This window comes from Papio anubis, chromosome 9 (genome assembly GCF_008728515.1).
Source record: "Papio anubis isolate 15944 chromosome 9, Panubis1.0, whole genome shotgun sequence".
In the NCBI taxonomy this organism is placed as follows: domain Eukaryota; kingdom Metazoa; phylum Chordata; class Mammalia; order Primates; family Cercopithecidae; genus Papio; species Papio anubis.
In genome coordinates this window covers 126,120,543-126,138,067 of record NC_044984.1, presented here as the reverse complement: position 1 = coordinate 126,138,067, position 17,525 = coordinate 126,120,543, and the positions used below count along the sequence as shown (strand labels likewise).

General features: G+C 47.4%; 1 protein-coding gene across 7 annotated transcripts in view; it reads left to right on the top strand.

Moving 5' to 3' along the window:
- The window catches only part of SFSWAP (splicing factor SWAP), a 91,825-nt gene that overhangs the window by 68,525 nt on the left and 5,775 nt on the right, over positions 1-17,525 (top strand). For 5 of the 7 annotated variants that reach the window (XM_009182080.4, XM_017946356.3, XM_031650934.1 and 2 more), the window contains 2 exons: positions 1,152-1,417; positions 10,046-10,171. In XM_009182080.4, coding sequence (XP_009180344.2) covers positions 1,152-1,417; positions 10,046-10,171 — 392 coding nt within the window. Of the gene's footprint in view, positions 1-1,151; positions 1,418-8,648; positions 8,805-10,045; positions 10,172-11,700; positions 12,141-17,525 lie in introns of those variants that run through there. The other 2 variants (XM_017946358.3, XM_009182081.4) reach the window with 2 other exon arrangements.

Genomic DNA, 17,525 nt, shown 5'->3' with positions numbered 1-17,525 from the left:
CGAGGAATTCATCCCTGCCCTCCTGCCTGCAGCACACCCACAACCAGGGAGGGGCATCAGAGAGCATGGTGTAAACGGAAACAGCAAGGAGGCTGAACAGAGGACTGGGAAATCACAGTGCCATCATAAAGCAGCCAGCTCGAGTGGAATCTCATCTTAAATTGGGGCCTGCCCCACCAGGGCTCCGCTGAATTGCTTTTGATCTCAAAGCCAAAGTAAGAAGCATAACTGTAGAAAAATCATTTCTACAGTGTTTTCCCTCAGCCAGTTGGCCTTGCCAGGGCAGACCTATGGAGCGGAAAGAAGGAAGGGAAGCCCCCTTAGCACTTTGCCTTTCACAGACGCTGTCCTGCGCACACTGTGCCACGGGCTGGGCTGGAGCTCTCTCCCTGGGGAGTAGCTGGGGGCAGCCTGGGAGACTGGGTCCTACCCCAGCACCTGACCTGAATTTCTTCAAGGCACTAAATGATGAATTGCAGATTTTTTCACTGTGTCTAAAGGTGTGAAATGTTTAATGGCTGTAGTTTAAAATTCACTTAAAGTGAATTGAGGAGAGAGTGAGCTTTCCGGGGAAGAGGGCCAGGCTGCAGGCCCACACTGTTGAAGGGTGTTGTCTCCTGACCTGGTTCCGATGCGCTGTGGTGGAAATGTGTCGGGATGCATTGAAGATTCGTGTGCTCTTCTGCATGTATGTGGCACTCAGATGGAGAGGTTTTAAAACATCAAAGGGGGAACCTAGACCTTTAAAAATTATTGTCAGAGTAGTGCAGAGATTCATTTAAAAACCTAATATTGGAGGTTTGAGGAATCTCTCCTCTGGTAGTTAAAACTATTAAAAAGAAACGTATTTTTTTCCAGCATAGCATCTCTAATATTGTGCTCCTCTTATTGGCTCCTGCTGTCCACAGCCTGGGGGCTGGGAAGGGAGTGCTGCCTGTGGAAAGGCTCCGGAACCAGAGGGGGTTCCCTTTCTCCCTTTGCATCCTGGGAGGTGAAAAGGAGGTCACTCTGGATAGCTACAGGAGGAGACGGGTCTTTGTAAGGGATGGTTGCTGTGTTTGTTGGTGTGAGGGGCCAAAGTTGAAATTTTATACATACACTTCAGTGTTCTGTTTTCCCTGTTAACACCCAGATTTCCCTTTTATTCTTAGGAATCCAACACTACGCCCTGCCCTCTACTGACTGGAGGCAGACCTCTGCCTACTTTAGAAGTTAAACCACCCGATAGGCCTTCGAGCAAAAGCAAAGATCCACCGAGAGAAGAAGAGAAAGAAAAGAAAAAGAAAAAGCACAAAAAAAGATCTCGAACAAGATCGCGTTCTCCCAAGTACCATTCGTCATCCAAGTCCAGGTCTAGATCACACTCAAAAGCAAAGCATTCTCTTCCCAGTGCCTATCGGACAGTGCGGCGGTCGAGGTGGGTGTGCAGGGGGCAGCACCTCTGGTGCCTTCGTGACCCCTGTGTCCTTCACAGGATACCCAGTACAGCTAGGTAGAAAGTTTAAAATCAGTGCCACTCTCATTGAGCAGACGTGTGTATGCGTGTGCTCGTGTGCCCTGCAAGTCCAAATAAGATCTTTTTTGGTTTTTTGTTTGTTTTGTAGTTAACTTTTGTTTGTTTGTTTTTTGAGACAGAGTTTTGTTCTTGTTGCCCAGGCTGGAGTGCAGCGGTGCGATCTTGACTCACTGCAACCTCCACCTCCCGGGTTCAAGTGATTCTCTTACCTCAGCCTCCTGAGTAGCTGGGATTACAGGCGCCCACCACTATGCCAGGCTAATTTTTGTATTTTTAGTAGAGACAGGGTTTCACCATGTTGGCCAGGCTGGTCTTAAACTCCTGACCTCAGGTTACCCACCCACCTTGGCCTCCCAGAGTGCTGGGATTACAGGCCTGAGCCACCGCGCAGGCCTATACTTAACTACTGCCAGGTTTTTAAAAATTGGTTTGTTTAAATTCTAATGGGTCCTGGAAGTAAGCCTACCAGGACCTTGATTCACAGGGTGGTGTGCTGATTGTGTAAAAGATTCACAGGGTGGTGTGCTGGGGGGTCTTTTGTTTTATTTGTGTAAGTGAAGTTTCCCATGCTAATTTCTCTCAAATGTGTAAAGTTGCAAGACAGGAGAACTCTTTAGCACTGGTTTTGGGTTTGGATTCCCTGCTCTGCACATACACTCACCGGTGCCACACTCTGCACATACTTCATGTGGCACCGGTGAGCGTGTGTGCAGAGTGGGTGTGAAGAGGGCGGCGCGGATGAGCGTGTGTGAAGAGGGCCGGCAGGTGTATGTGTGAAGAGGGCAGCACGGGTGAGCGTGTGTGAAGAGGGCGGCGCAGATGAGCGTGTGTGAAGAGGGCGGTGCGGGTGAGCGTGTGTGAAGAGGGCCTGCGGGTGTGTGTGAAGAGGACGGCACAAGTGAGCATGTGTGAAGAGGGGGCGCGGGTGTGTGTGTGTGAAGAGGGCGGCGCGGGTGTGTGTGAAGAGGGCCGACGGGTGTGTGTGAAGAGGGCAGTGCGGGTGTGTGTGTGTGAAGAGGGCGGTGCGGGTGTGTGTAAAGAGGGCGGTGCGGGTGTGTGTGTGTGAAGAGGGCGGTGCAGGTGTGTGTAAAGAGGGCGGTGCGGGTGTGTGTGAAGAGGGCGGCACAGGTGTGTGTGAAGAGGGCGGCGCCGGTGCACACTGTTTCCTCTCCACCCTCCTTCCGGAAGTCACTATTAAACCAAAGGCCTTCCTGGTGAGGAGCCAGTTTTTCAGAAAGCAGGTTAACATTTCTAGGAGCAGAAATTAAAAATGTAAAAACATTTAAGAGTCACAGAATTTACATCTTGGTGAAAACCATTTTTTAAAAACAAAACAGTGGCCGGCCTGTGGGAGGCTGGCACAGCTTGCTGTGTTTTCAGGGCCCCGTTACACCTCGGGTTGTTGCTGAGCACTGACTGGCTCTCTCGGTTTCTGTAGTGCGGCACTGACTGTGCTCGTCTAGTTTTTCTTCTGGAATTGCTGTTAGCTCTTACGTTTCCATGGGAAAAATACAGATGCCTTGGGCGCCCTGTGGGCTTTTTAAGTATAATTTTACACATTTGCCTCTCTGAATATATCCTAAAAACAATATGCTTTATTTATTTATTTGTTTGTTTGTTTATTTATTTAGAGACGGAGTTTTTGCTTTTGTTTCCCAGGCTGGTCTGCAATGGCGTGATCTCGGCTCACTGCAACCTCTGCCTCCCCAGGTTCTAGTGATTCTCCTGCCTCAGCCTCCCAAGTAGCTGGGATTACAGGCATGCGCCACCACGCCCAGCTAATTTTGTTTTTTTTAGTAGAGATGGGGTTTCACCATGTTGGCCAGGCTGGTCTCTCTCTCCTGACCTCAGGTAATCCACCCATCTCGTCCTCCCACAGTGCTGGGATTACAGGCATGAGCCACCACGGCCAGCCTGCTTTCTTTATTTTTACCCCAGCCAACACTTAAAGTTTGACAGGCATTTACACTGACTTCTCTGCAGTGAAATTGGATTTGACTCTATGATAAATCAGTTTGATCTTTCACTCTGCATTTTTGCGAGTGTTTTAAATGTTTCATCACTTCATACCCTTATACACACAAAAAAGAAACCTTGCTATTTTCTAATCAAATGAACAGTTTTGCTAACATATCTTCAATTTCTGAAGGCTCCCAGGAGCTTATATATCAAAGCTTTTTTAAAATTTCTCATTTGAGGCCAGGCACAATGGCTCACACCTGTAATTCCAGTGCTTTAGGAAGCCAAGATGAGAGGATTACTTTGAGGCCTGGAGTTCGAGACAAGCTTTGGCAACACAGTGAACACCTATCTCTACAAAATTTTTTTTTTTTTGAGACGGAGTCTCCCTCTGTCGCCCAGGCTGGAGTGCAGTGGCCAGGTCTCAGCTCACTGCAAGCTCTGCCTCCCGGGTTTACGCCATTCTCCTGCCTCAGCCTTCCGAGTATACAAAATATTTTTTAAAATTAGGCAGGCGTGGCAGTGCGTGCTTCAAACTCCTGAGCTCAAGCGTAGAGTCTGATGTGGGGGGATTGCTTGAGCTGAGCTCAGGAGTTTGAGACTGCAGTGAGCTATGATCACACCACTGCACTCCAGCCCAGATGACAGAGCGGGACCCTGCCTCTACATGCAATTAAGTGAAGATTAAAATAAAAAATTTCCCACTTGAAAATGTTTCTTATGACATTACATAGCTGAAGACAGGCATAAACAAGCCCTCCTAGTGACCAGATGCAGTAAAATTCTTCCCAGTTTTCCTTTTCTACAGGCTCCAAAGAAAGCATAATTCCTTCCTAAATCCCAAGCCTTGGGGCCGATCCTTGTAACAGCTGTTCGTGGTGTTTCTTTAGTGTAAGAAATTAGCTCAGCTTTCACGTGGGGAGTTTTTGCAAACACAGCAGATGCGGCATCTGATATTTCCAGGTCTCCTACCATTCACTTCTAAGGACAGATGATGCCGTGGCCGCCAGCTTTTCCCACATTGGTGTATTCAGAGCTGAAAGGCTTCACCTCACACTTGGAATTTCAGGTTTCTAGGCTGTGCCTCCTTTTTGTTCACTAGACTATAGGAGAAAAGGTCATTTTACATCTTACTTGAGTGATTTGTTTTAGAATAGATTTAGAGTTACATATTTTCGAATAATTTACTTTAGAATAGCTTTAGTTGCATATTACTTTATATAAAAATATATCTTTATATTATTTTTATGGATTCATTGCTGACAAGTCCAAGAAGCCAAACCCTACTCATTTGTTTGTAACTTTCAGTTAAAAGAAAAAATTAAGGTAAAAATTACCTGAGTATGGTTTCTACTGTGATGGTAGGCTACCAATTTTAATTTGACCTACATTTAAAATATTTTACAGTGTCAACAGAGCAAAGTGTTTTCAGAACACTCAAATTTTTAATTAATCTCCATGGCTGAGAAGGTAGTATCTACATACTTTTAGTTAATTTTAGTTAAATAACTGATTAAAAAGCATTCGATTTTGCAACTGAGACAAAATATGAAGGCAAAGTGCACGTTTATTATAAAATGAAAATAAGAGTATTATAAAACAAAACCTTCCAGGTGTTGGATTGTTGAGCAAGTTCTACCGTGGGTGCTGGCCCCTGGCAGTTGTTCCCCTCCACAGGGCCAAGGGCATGGCTGGGTGCAGAGACCAGCAGTGCCGTGGGTTCTGGAGTCCGAGGACATGAGTTAAACAAGCTAGTCAAGCCCCAGATGCTTGGGAGGCAGAGGCAGGAGGATCCTTTGAGCCCAGGAGTTCGAATCTAGCCTGATGGACATGTTCTCTATGACAAAAGAAGAAGAAGAAGCTGATGGTTTCTCACCATAACCTTTTCTTGTGGAATTCTGCCTCAGCTCTTCTGGGAACAGGGAGTGTGTGTTTTTTTGAGTAGGATTGCATTTTTCTAAACTGGCTGCAAACCTTCGTCCTCCATCCAAGCTCTGCCAGCAATAATCATTTCCAGGGATCCAAGTGGCCTTAAAAATGCAAGTTAGAAATGGGAGGGGTGGTGGTCTCCTCAGTCATATGAATTATTGGAGTATAAAAGATAACTAAATTTTAACCAAAGTATTGAAAGTGTTAATGCGGTTGTTATCAGATAGAATAAACTGTTAACAAACATAGCCTCCACTCAGAATGGGTCAGACTTGTCACCTGGGCCTGAACAGACCTAATTGATCATTTTTAATGACTGCTGCCAGCCCACAGTAGAATACCACAGTTGTTAATATTTCTAATTGTGGTAGGATGCTATGTGGAATATGTTTTTTGTATATATTAAATTACTAAAGTTCTATGTAAAATATAGAAAGTTAATATTAGAAAGCCTTCTTACAGCACAATGAATATTTATTTAATGGCCATACTATTCCTGTGGTTGAAGTCCAATTTATTTAGTATGTCTAAGTTATGGGTGACTTTGGATCTCCAAAGACAAATTAGACATGTAAAAATCTTTAGTTTTGGGAAATCACTATGTTACTTATCAAAAAGTATACTAGTTATGACCAGGTAGTATTTAGTGTCTTTTATATCAACATTGAGGTTGGCACAGTGGCTCACGCCTATAATCCCATCTCTGTGGGAGGCCGATGCAGGTGGATCACCTGAGGTCAAGAGTTTAAGACTAGCCTGGCCAACATGGTAAAACCCCACCACTACTAAAACTACAAAAAACCAGGTGTGGTGGTGGGCGCCTGTAATCCCAGCTACTCGGGAGGCTGAGGCAGGAGAATCGCTTGAACCCAGGAGGTGGAGGTTGCAGTGAGCCAAGATTGTGTCACTGCAGTCCAGCCTGGGCAACAGAGCAAGACTCCGTCTTAAAAAAAAAATTAAAATACTTTTGTTGTCTTGTTTTCTGTTTTCATTTGTATTTTGATATCGTATCTGGTTCTCTGTCTTAATGGAATGAAGAAGTACTCATGCAGTTCATTTACAACCTAAAATTAAATTTTAATAAGTATCAGTTTGAAACTAAGTTTATTTTTAAAACTTTTGCTAAGATGGTCTCTTGTGTTCATTTACTTATCTAAATACATCTTCAGAGTTAGCCTGGGCTTCTGGGAGTTCTAGATAGATCTCTGCATGTTATCATTTTAAGATATCTTCTAGTGTAGAGACCTATATGATAAAAACATATTTCTGGCTGGGTACGGTGGCTCACGCCTGTAATCCCAGCACTTTGGGAGGCCGAGGTGGGCAGATCACAAGGTCAAGAGATCGAGACCATCCTGGCGAACACTGTGAAACCCTGCCTCTACTAAAAATACAAAAAATTAGCCGGGTGTGGCAGCGTGCGCCTGTAGTCCCAGCTACTCAGGAGGCTGAGGCAGGAGAATGGCAAGAACCCGGGAGGTGGAGCTTATAGTGAGCCGAGATTGCGCCACTGCACTCCAGCCTGGGCAACAGAGCGAGACTCTGTCTCAAAAAATATATATAAAAAATATATATAAAAAATATATATATAATCTATTTATTTGTAGAAATTAGCTTCCTAAATACTTGGGGTTGGTGAAGGAGACTGGGGATGGATTTGGAAGACTTTTCTTAGGAGTCTTGTTTAGCATTCAGAAGGGACTCAGGCGACATTGGGTTTCCACTTTAGGTTGAAAGTTGTGGCTCCTCATTGCCCTTTTTACCCACGATAAACTGCATAGCAAATCAGTCAAAGTGATGACTCATCTCCTAATCCTGCTCCTTAAAGGAGGAAACCAGATGCTTGCAGTTTCGCGAGTGGCAGTGTTGATCATGCTGAGGTGAGGACCGTCTTCCCATCACTTGCAAAATGAATCAAAGTGAATCATAGCCAGACACAGATAAGACCAGAGGGTATCTGCACTGAGCAGTCCAGGAAGGAGGGGAGCTGCAGCGGCTGTCACTGGGCTGGGGACATGAGGAGGAATTGCATGTGAAATCAGATCCAGTTTCAACTTGAGAAAAATTAAGCCCCGGGAGCTGCTGGTAGAGCCCAGATCTTGCTGCTGAGTCATCTGCAGAGATTATTCCAGGAGCTGCTGGAAGTTCCAGCTGTGGCAGAGCCAGACCCTTGCTGCTAAGTCGTCTGCACAGATTATTCCGTGACTGAAATGCCGTGGGTAGGGACGCGAATGGAGGAAGTGGAGTAGATGGAATGGTTACATGTCGGAGAAGAGAGGCTATTTATAAATATGACCACTGTCATTCAGATAAAATATCTGGAGTTTTGTCATTGAAAAAAGTCTCAGGCCGGGCGCGGTGGCTCAAGCCTGTAATCCCAGCACTTTGGGAGGCCGAGACGGGCGGATCACGAGGTCAGGAGATCGAGACCATCCTGGCTAACACGGTGAAACCCCATCTCTACTAAAAATACAAAAAAAACTAGCCGGGCGAGGTGACGGGCGCCTGTAGTCCCAGCTACTCGGGAGGCTGAGGCAGGAGAATGGCGGGAACCCGGGAGGCGGAGCTTGCAGTGAACTGAGATCCGGCCACTGCACTCCAGCCTGGGTGACAGAGCCAGACTCCGTCTTAAAAAAAAAAAAAAAAAGAAAAGAAAAGAAAAAAGTCTCATTATGTTTCTATTTGAAAGCAAACCATTATGCTTTTTTAAGAAAAAAAAAAAAACTGAGTCACGTTATGCTTGAAAGTGTTTAATTCAGACCATTTCATCTTTAAGAAGGCCTCTGGTCACATTATATGGATGATTTGCTTATAAAATGGAATTCCTGTTTCTTGCACTATGTTGTGGTATCAATATGAGAAGCCTAATTAGCAGAATAAAAGCATTAAAGCTTCTTTAGCTAAAGTCAAACTTAGAGAATTGTCTAATGGTATGTAACCCCCTCGTTCTGAGATGGGCATTTTCCCCCGATAACTTGAAAATCTACTGGTAACAGCCATTTCCCTTTAAAGAAGTCTATTACTAATAGCCACTACAAAATGGTATTGTATTTCAAACTTATGAATTTGCAGGCCTTACAAACTAACTTATTTTTCCTGATTATTGAGTTTATTGTAGAATTCTACGTGTAAGCATTCCCTAGCCGCTATAGCTTTGAATAAGCAGAGCTTTTTTCAGAGTTCTGGTAGCGCCCAGCCCAGCACCTTTTATTCTGAGTGTGAAGTGTGTGCCTCCGTGTCCCAGAGCCTCAGCCTCCCCAGGGATGCTGCGCGCGGAGCCCTGTCAGAGCAGCGTGTCAGTGACAGCGGCAGCCCAGCCAGGAACTTATCAGCCAGCCTCGGCCACCAGCAGATTTGACTCCGCGAGTTCTTTTGAGGGAAAACCTGGTAAAATGTCAAGGTGTCTAACTGACCGCGCCTTTATTGTCTGTTCTGTAAATCTTAGGAAAGGTCTGGAAAAAAAATCAAAACCATTCTGTCAGTTAAAGGATGGCCACTCCTGGCTCTCCAGGATGCTGGGGGCTGAGTGATCCCGAGCTGATCTGCAGAAGCATAGCCTGTGGCGTGTGCGGTTTATTGTCATGAAAATGATTCAATGTAGAACTTTTTCAAATGGCAAAATCAGACCACTCTTCTTTATATTGTTTTGAATGAGTTGTCATGGAAACAAAATGGAAATAAATGGAGTTTTTTTTTTCCAGATTTGTGCTCCTTGCAGGTCTTCCCAAAATAGTAGCTTTCCTGAATGAACAAAGAACTAAAACGAAGGTCCCAACTCATCGCTACGGGGCCTCCACTAAGGAGCATCACCCCGGAGGGGCACGGGTCTCAGGGTCCTCGTGGCCACGTGTGCGTTGTATCACCACAGGAGAGAAATGAGTCCTTTCCAGGCACATGAGGAGGAGGAGGAGTCAGTGTTCATGGGTGGCTTTGCATCTGTGAAATCTCATAAACTTAAGTTAGCCGAAACTGTCGTAAGACTGGCATTTCCGAATAGGATTGAAGGTTTCAGGCTTCATGCCAGTGCCCCACAGCCTGTTCCTGAGTGTCTGTGCTGAGAGGCTGTAAGATTAGTGTGAACAGGAGAAATTTCCAGGTGGGCCTCTAGCTTCATTACTGTTGAGGTTCTTCTCGCTGTTATTCAGACAGGTAGACCCGACTCGCTAGAGTCTGATTTGCCTTTTCTTACCTCGTGCTGGTAGAAACGTCAGTGAGCTGAAATGTATAGGGAGATAAAATGGGCAAAGGCAGGAGGAAGGAAGAGAAAGCGGCAGCCTGAGGTGGTCATAAATTGCATACTCAGACCATGGCTTGTGGGGAATTGGTTGCCATTGACCATTTGAAGCAGCTCCAGCCTCCACGCCCGTTGTATATTGGTTAAAAGTTTATCCTTGGTGTCATAAGTGTGTGGAACGAGAGAGAGACCATCTCTGCCTCTGAGATGGGATTCGGGGTTTCAGTTCGTTGTCGGTAGAGTAGTGGAGCTTGGCAGGGGTTCTCTGAAGCTTCAGGGTCTACACGGGCACCATCCTGAGGAGCAGCCTCTGCAGACGGGGCCTGATCTCTGCCAAGGCAGTCAGAAGCATGACACGTCCCGCCAGCCAGGCCACAGAACTGAACGCTGCCTCCTCCTCTGTCCAGGTCCCGCTCCCGGTCCCCTCGGAGGAGAGCCCACTCCCCTGAGAGACGGAGAGAAGAGAGGAGTGTGCCCACTGCCTACCGCGTGAGCAGCAGCCCTGGGGCCAGCAGGAAGCGGACCCGCTCCAGGTAGGCCACTGGGTGTGCGCACAGTTGCTGGATGCGGGCCAGGTTTCCCTGGGCGGAAAGGGCGTCTGAAGGTCGGGTATCTGTGAGCAGAGCTGTGGGTGACCAGAGGGAGGTGCTGAGTCCCTCCCCGTGGCGTGGCCATCCCTGTTGACACTTGATCACACTGAGCTCCTGTGTCTGGTGGGCGGGGCTCACTTACCCCCCAGGGCTCTGCATGGCCTGGCTTCGTGTCCAGCTTTCCACTGTGCTGGTACCTCGACTGGGTCCACATGCAGCTGCTGCCCCTCTACCTGCTGGTGGAGAGGACAGGAAGGCACAAACATAAGGAAAATGCAAGCTTCCGGTCGCAAAGCCTCCTGGTCTCAAGGACAGTCACCATAGTTGCCTGGGTGCTGTGTGACTGTGACCACGGCCCAGGCTGGAGCTCCCAGGAGAGGCCACAGAGTCCTGTTGGGGCCTAGAGGGCAAGGAGCATCCATCCCTTACCTCTTGACCACTAAGGAGAACCTGTCTTGGTTGGAGCAGGAGATGGAGGGAGGTTGGCGTTCATGTTTATCAAGCGGAAGCCCCAGCCGTGGTAGCTGGCAGGGCCTCTGACAGCCCAGGGTGCCACGGGCTCACCTCTCACTCAGTGCCTGGCACTCAGTAGAGGTTCCACCTTTCACTTCAGGAAATACATCCACCATCTGTCCTCTCGCCCTGGCTTCCAGTAGCTGTGGACGGCCACCTCCATTGGTGCCGCCAGTGAGCACTACCCTCTCGACCATGAGGGTGCCATCTCATGAGCGCCTCCTCTGGTTCTCACCCACTGATGTCACCACCCAGTGCCTTGCATGGGCCAGCCCTGCATTTCCACTCTTTCCAAGCACAAGAAGCTTGTTTTGTGTCCCCACGTGGAGTTTGTGCAGCCTCCTGGCTGTGTGGGTGGACCGTGTCTGCGTCTGGAGCCACACAGAGAAGGATGGAGCGTTGCACGTCGTAGCCTTGAGTTTCTTAACACGGTTCTGCTAAGTGCATGGGGGTCAAGACACTCAGGGTCCCAGAGCCTTCCAGAGGACGAGCCTTACATTGCCAGGATCACCCACACACTGGGACCCTCCTGCTCCTGGGACAGATGGCCCCAGCCGGCACCCACACTGCCCAGCCGCAAGGCACACCCTAGGCAGAGAGCCGCAGCAGGTCCTCCCCACAGCACCCTGGGCAAGAAGACGCTGCTGCAGTTGGCCAAGTACCACAGTTCCCTCCATTGACAAGATATGATTTTTTCTTAAAACAGAAAAATTAGCAAAAGAACTATAAAGCAGATAGATACTAGCAAATGTTTCATGTACAACTGGCTCTGTTTATAAATTACATTTTGTTCCTTAGTAATCCTACACTGAGCGTTCATGTCTACTCTCATACAATCTGATGAAAATTAAAATGTTAGAATCCATCCCTTAAACAAGTAATTTCACATCAGAAATTCACCATCACCTTTGGTATATGTGAAGGGCATGGTTAGAAATTAATTCCTTCTGTCTCAACAGAAGAGGCCTTCACATTAACCTTTGCTCTGAGAGAGAGCTTGTGGGAGCAAGTAGTGATCGTATCTGTAAGTAGCAGCGTCCTGACGGCCAGCCAGCACACTCAGACGCCAGACTCACGTGAGCGGCTCATATTCTCACCGAGCGCTAACAGGTCACACAAGAGAAGCGAAGCGTTAGACTCGGTGCAGAGCTGAGCCCTGAGCTGCCCTGCCTGGATAGACGGAATTAAACCTGCAAACCTAACTCTGTGGAGTGTTAAACTGTGATTCACTAGGAACTCAATAGAGGTGAATATGTGGGTAATTATTGGTCAGTTTTGTAGTTGTAATTATAAGCCCCCAGTTAGTCTATAAATCCAGAATATGGATTTGGTTTTGTTTTCTTTGGGGGGTGGTTTTTTTTTTTTGAGACAGGGTTTCACTCTGTTTTCCAGGCTGGAGCGCAGTGGTGTAATCACAGCTTCTGCTTCCTGGGCTCAAGCCATCCTCCCACCTCAGCCTCCTGAGTTGCTGGGACCACAGGCTCCCACCACCGTGCCTGGCTGGCTGCTCTCAAGCTCCTGGCCGCAAGTGATCAACCTGCCTCAACCTTCAGAAGTGTTGGGATTGCAGGCATGAGCCACCGTGCCTGGTACAGAATATGTTTTATTAGCAATCATATTATTCCTACAGCCAGGCTGTGTCCCCGTCTCAGAGTGGGCATCCACTTCCTTGCCGTGGTGCAGTGCACGTAATCAACTACCGAGTTGCTGTCACTTTAATGCTGGGACAGCACCAGACCAGACCCGGGGATATGCCCACTACCCAGATTTGAATTTTTTTCTTTTTATTTGAGATAGGGTCTCACTCCCATTGCCCAGGCTGGAGATTGCCCAGGCTAGAGTGCAGTGGCACGATCTCAGCTCACTGCGGCCTCAACCTCCTGGGTTCAACTGATCCTCCCACCTCAGCCTCCTCTGTCGCTGGGACTACAGGCACATGGAACCATGCCCAGCTAATTTTTTGTATTTTTAGTAGAGATAAGGTTTTGCCGTGTTGCCCAGGATGGTCTCAAAATCCTGAGCTCAAACAATCTGCCTACCTCAGCCTCCCAAAGTGCTGGCATAGACCACTGTGCCCGGCCCTGATGGGTCATTTCTGTAAACTGATTATAGCCTGATTCTTTCACTGACTTCTTTGAAAATGTTTTTAACTTACAGGAAAGTGTTTAAAATAGTACAATGGGGCCAGGCTCAGTAGCTCACACCTATAATCCCAGCACTTCAAGGCCAAGATAGGAGGATCACTTGAGCTCAGGAGTTGGAGGCTGTAGTATGCACTGTGATCGTGCCTGTGAATAGCCACTGCACCCCCTACCTGGCCAACAGAGTGAAACCCTCTCTTTCAAAAACAGTTGTACAATAAACACCCATATGCATAAAATCTGTAGCTCAGTTCCACAAGAGCTGACATTTTGCCACATTTGCTTTCTCTCTCTCACCCCTTCCCATCGCACCCATCCCATCCACTCCCATCCCTCCGTCCTTTGTTCGTGTGTGTATTTCATGACCTTCACATTCCTGAAAATTCCAGGCCAGCTCTACTATAGATGGTCCCACAATCGGGCTTCGTCTTGCTGTGCCCTGTGGCTGGGTTCAGGGCGAATGTTTTGGCTGCGTAGGCGACGTTGCGTAGCTTCCCATTGCATCACCGATCAGGAGACACAGGAGTGTCCACTCGTCCCATCATTCATGATGCTGAGTTTGATCACTTGATTAAGGCTGCATCTGCCCCTTCGTCTCCCCACCAGCGAGGAATCCAGGAGGTGACACTGTGAAGCAGCACGGCTCTGCTGCTCCCAGCAGCTCTCTCCTCATTTGTCTCAGCACACGTCAGGCAGGGTGGCCCCTGCCTGAATCAGCTCTTACACTGCTGACTGCCAAATAGTGACTTTCTCCCTCTCTTCTTCCTTCTGTGTTTATTAGCTGAAGACCCTGCCCTTTTGTTTAAATCTCACCATGGACTCAGGAGCATTTTTGGTTTTGATTTTTGATTTGTTGTGTGATAATCCCATTGCTATTATTATTCTATTAGATGGTGACATTGTCTCCAATTTGGCCAGTGGCAACCCTTTCAAGTCAGTTCTGTTCTTTTGACACCTCCCATAGTTCTTTGTGTTCTTGCTTTTGGTACAGGATATTCCAGGTTTACTGGGCATTTTCCCTGTTCCAGCCCTGGAATCTGCCATTTCTTCAAGGACCTCTGGTTCCTTTTAGTGAATATTTGGAAAACCAGATGTGGACGTATTGAGGAATTTTTAGGAGTAAAATTTGGTACTATGTGGATATATATAAAACAACATTCATGAAAGTTACTTTGAGTACGTCATAGAAGTGTTTTTCAGCCAGGCACAATGGCGGGCACCTACAGCCGCAGCTACTTGGAGGGCTGAGTGGATCGCTTGAGCCTAGGAGTTCACACCCAGGGCTTTCCACAAGAATATTGACCAAATCTTACAGTAGCACACTTCAACAAGATGTCCCAGTTATCTTATTGTAGCAAATACAATGAATGATTAGTTACAGGTTTTCCCCATTGAGTTTCTAGTACTTAACACTGCACAAGGCACATGGACAGCTATTTGTTGAGTGAGTGAATGGGAGTTTACTGCTGCAGTAAAGATCTTTCTTTATCCATGAAATGTTAATTCAAGGTAGACTTTGCTAACTGAAGGATGCATAACTTAATTCCCTAGAGCAACCACTAAAAACAAAAATATAGCTAAAAAGCCAATAGAAGATATAAAGTAGGATTCTAGATGCTTTCTTAAATTCATGAAACAGCCGGGCGCGGTGGCTCACGCCTGTAATCCCAGCACTTTGGGAGGCCGAGGCGGGCGGATCACAAGGTCAGGAGATCGAGACCACGGTGAAACCCCGTCTCTACTAAAAATACAAAAAATAAGCCGGGCGCAGTGGCGGGCGCCTGTAGTTCCAGCTACTCGGGAGGCTGAGGCAGGAGAATGGCGTGAACCCAGGAGGCGGAGCTTGCAGTGAGCCAGGATCGCGCCACTGCACTCCAGCTTGGGCGACAGAGCGAGACTCCGTCTCAAAAAAAAAAAAAAAAAATTCATGAAACAGCAGAAAAGGGCAGGTGGGGGAAAGAACAAATGGGACAAATAAAAAACAAGATTGTAGGCTTAAAACCATTGTAAAATAATTACATTAAATGTAAGAAGACTAAAGACTAGTTAAAAGGCAGTGATTGTAGAGTGGATTACAGAGCAAGACCTGGCCTGGCGCAGTGGCTCACACCTATAATCCCAGCACTTTGGGAGGCCGAGTGCACTTTGACCAGCCTGGCCAACATGGCAAAACCCCGTCTCTACTAAAAATATAAAAATTAGCCAGGTGTGGTGGCACATACCTGTAATCCCAGCTACTTGGGAGGCTGAGGCAGGAGAATTGCTTGAACCTGGGAGGCGGAGGCTGCAGTGAGCCAATATGGTGCCACTGCACTCCAGCCTGGATGACAAAGTGAGACTCTTACCTCAAAAAAAAAAAAAAAAAAAAACCTTTTCCACCAAACTCCAGGCCCAGATGGCTTCACCAGTGAATTCTAACATTCAAGAAAGGAGGGGCCGGGCGTGGTGTTTTATGCCTGTAATCCCAGCACTTCGGGAGGCTGAGGCAGGCGGATCACAAAGTCAGGAGTTTGAGACCAGTCTGGCCAACATAGTGAAACTTCATCTCTACTAAAAGTACAAAAAATTAGCTGGGTGTGGTAGCGTGCGTCTGTAATCCTAGCTACTCAGGAGGCTGAGGCAGGAGAATCACTTGAACTTGGGAGGTGGAGGTTGCAGTGAGCCGAGATTGCGCTCCAGCCCAGGTGACAGTGCAAGACTCCGTCCCAGAAAACGAAAAAAAAGGAAAAAGGGGTACTCTATTTAAAAAAATAGATGAGGGAACACTTCCCATCTCATCTCTTGAGTCCATCATCTCTCATACCTAAGACAGATAAAGATTCTGTGTTTGGGGAAAGGTGTGCACGTGCACCCGTTTCTGTTCACGACCAGTACTGTCTGCGCACATCTGTGTTCACAGAACAGTGCTGTGTGTGCACGTGTGTATTCACACATCAGTACTGGTGCGCATGCATGTGTGTTTACAGACCAGTGCTCTGTGTGTGCACGTGTATTCACAGATTGTACTGTGTGTGTGCACATGTGTGTTCATAGACCAGTGCTGTGTGTGCATGTGTGTGTTCACATACCAGTGCTGTATGTGCACGTGTGTTCACAGATCCGTACTGTGTGTGTGCACGTGTGTGTTCACAGATCAGTACTGGTGCGCATGCATGCATGTCCACAGACCAGTGCTGTGTGCACGTGTGTGTTCGCAGACCAGTGCTGTGTGTGCGTGTGTGTGTGTGTTCACAGACCAGTGCTGTGTGTACACACACACGTATATGTTTCCAGACCAGGACTCTCAAGAACATAGATGCAAAAATACTTCATAAACTATTAGCCAACTAAGTATTACTGAGATGCCTGTTCTCCACAAGTTGGTGCAGAGATGCAGTGCAGTCCCACTCAGAGCTCCCATGGCTTGTCTAGAAATTGGCACAAACTCTGAAGCGTGTGTGGAAATGCAGATGACCTGGGAGAGCCGAAACAGCCTCCTTGACAAAGAGCAAGATTTCAAGACTTACCAGAAAGCTGCAGTGACCAAGGCAGTGTGGCCTCAGCATGAGGATACAGCAGAACAGTGGGATGGAATAGAAAGTGCAGAAAAAATTCATCACCCAAAGGGCAGGGGGCTGGGGCCACAGCCACAGTGATTCAGTGATGGAAAAAAGAAAGGAAAGTGTTTTGGGTTTTTTTTAAAGAGACAGGGTCTCACTCGGTTGCCCAAGCTGGAGTGCAGCAGTGGTGGGATCTCGGCTCAGCTCGGCTGACTGCAGCCTCCTGGGCTCAAGGAATCCTTCTGCCTCTGCTGGGGCCACAGGCACACGCCACCATGCCTGGCTAATTTTTTTTTTATTATTTTAGAGATGGGGTCTCGCTATGTTGCCCAGGCTGATGTTGAACCCCTAGGCTCAAGCAGTCCTCCTGCTGTGGCCTCCCAGAATACTGTGGCTGCAGGCGTGAGCCCCAGCGCCCAGCCGGGAAAGTCTTTCCAACAAAACTTGCATGGACAGCCGGACACCGGAACGGGAAAGGTGTGGCGCACACCATCTGCAAAATTTAATTCAGGTCGGATCAGACTGTTACGCTTTTTGAAGAAAACACAGAGTATGTTCATGAATTTGAGGGTGGCAGAGATTCCTTAAGATGTGGAAAACCCTCTTGATAAGAGGAAAAAATCAATTAGACTTCTTGAAGTGTAAAAACTTCTCTCAAAAGGCACAGTTAAGAAGATGAATAGGCAGGCCGCAGGTTTTGCGGCGTGTATCTCTTGACAAAAGCCTGTGTCAGTACCAAAGAGACAAAGGACCCAATTAAGAAGGGGGCAGATGACGCCAGCCGACTTCACAAAAGGATCTACTGAAATAGTAAGCACATGGAAAGATGTGGAACGGCATGAGTCAGCAGTCAGGGCCGTGCTGATGAAGCCAGTGAGACAGGACTGGACGGGAATCGCCCGTCCCAGAAAACCGGGACGGGCTCTGGGGAGAGTGGGCACAGGCCCAGCAGCTGCACTCTCAGACACTGGGTGGGGAAATATTTGCAGTTTCTTGTAAAGTTAAGTATATACCTACTCCCTCACCCAGCTGTCCTGTTCCTCGCTGTGACCTCCTCTGTAGGTCAACATTGGACCAAAAACACTTTGATTGATAATTGCCGAA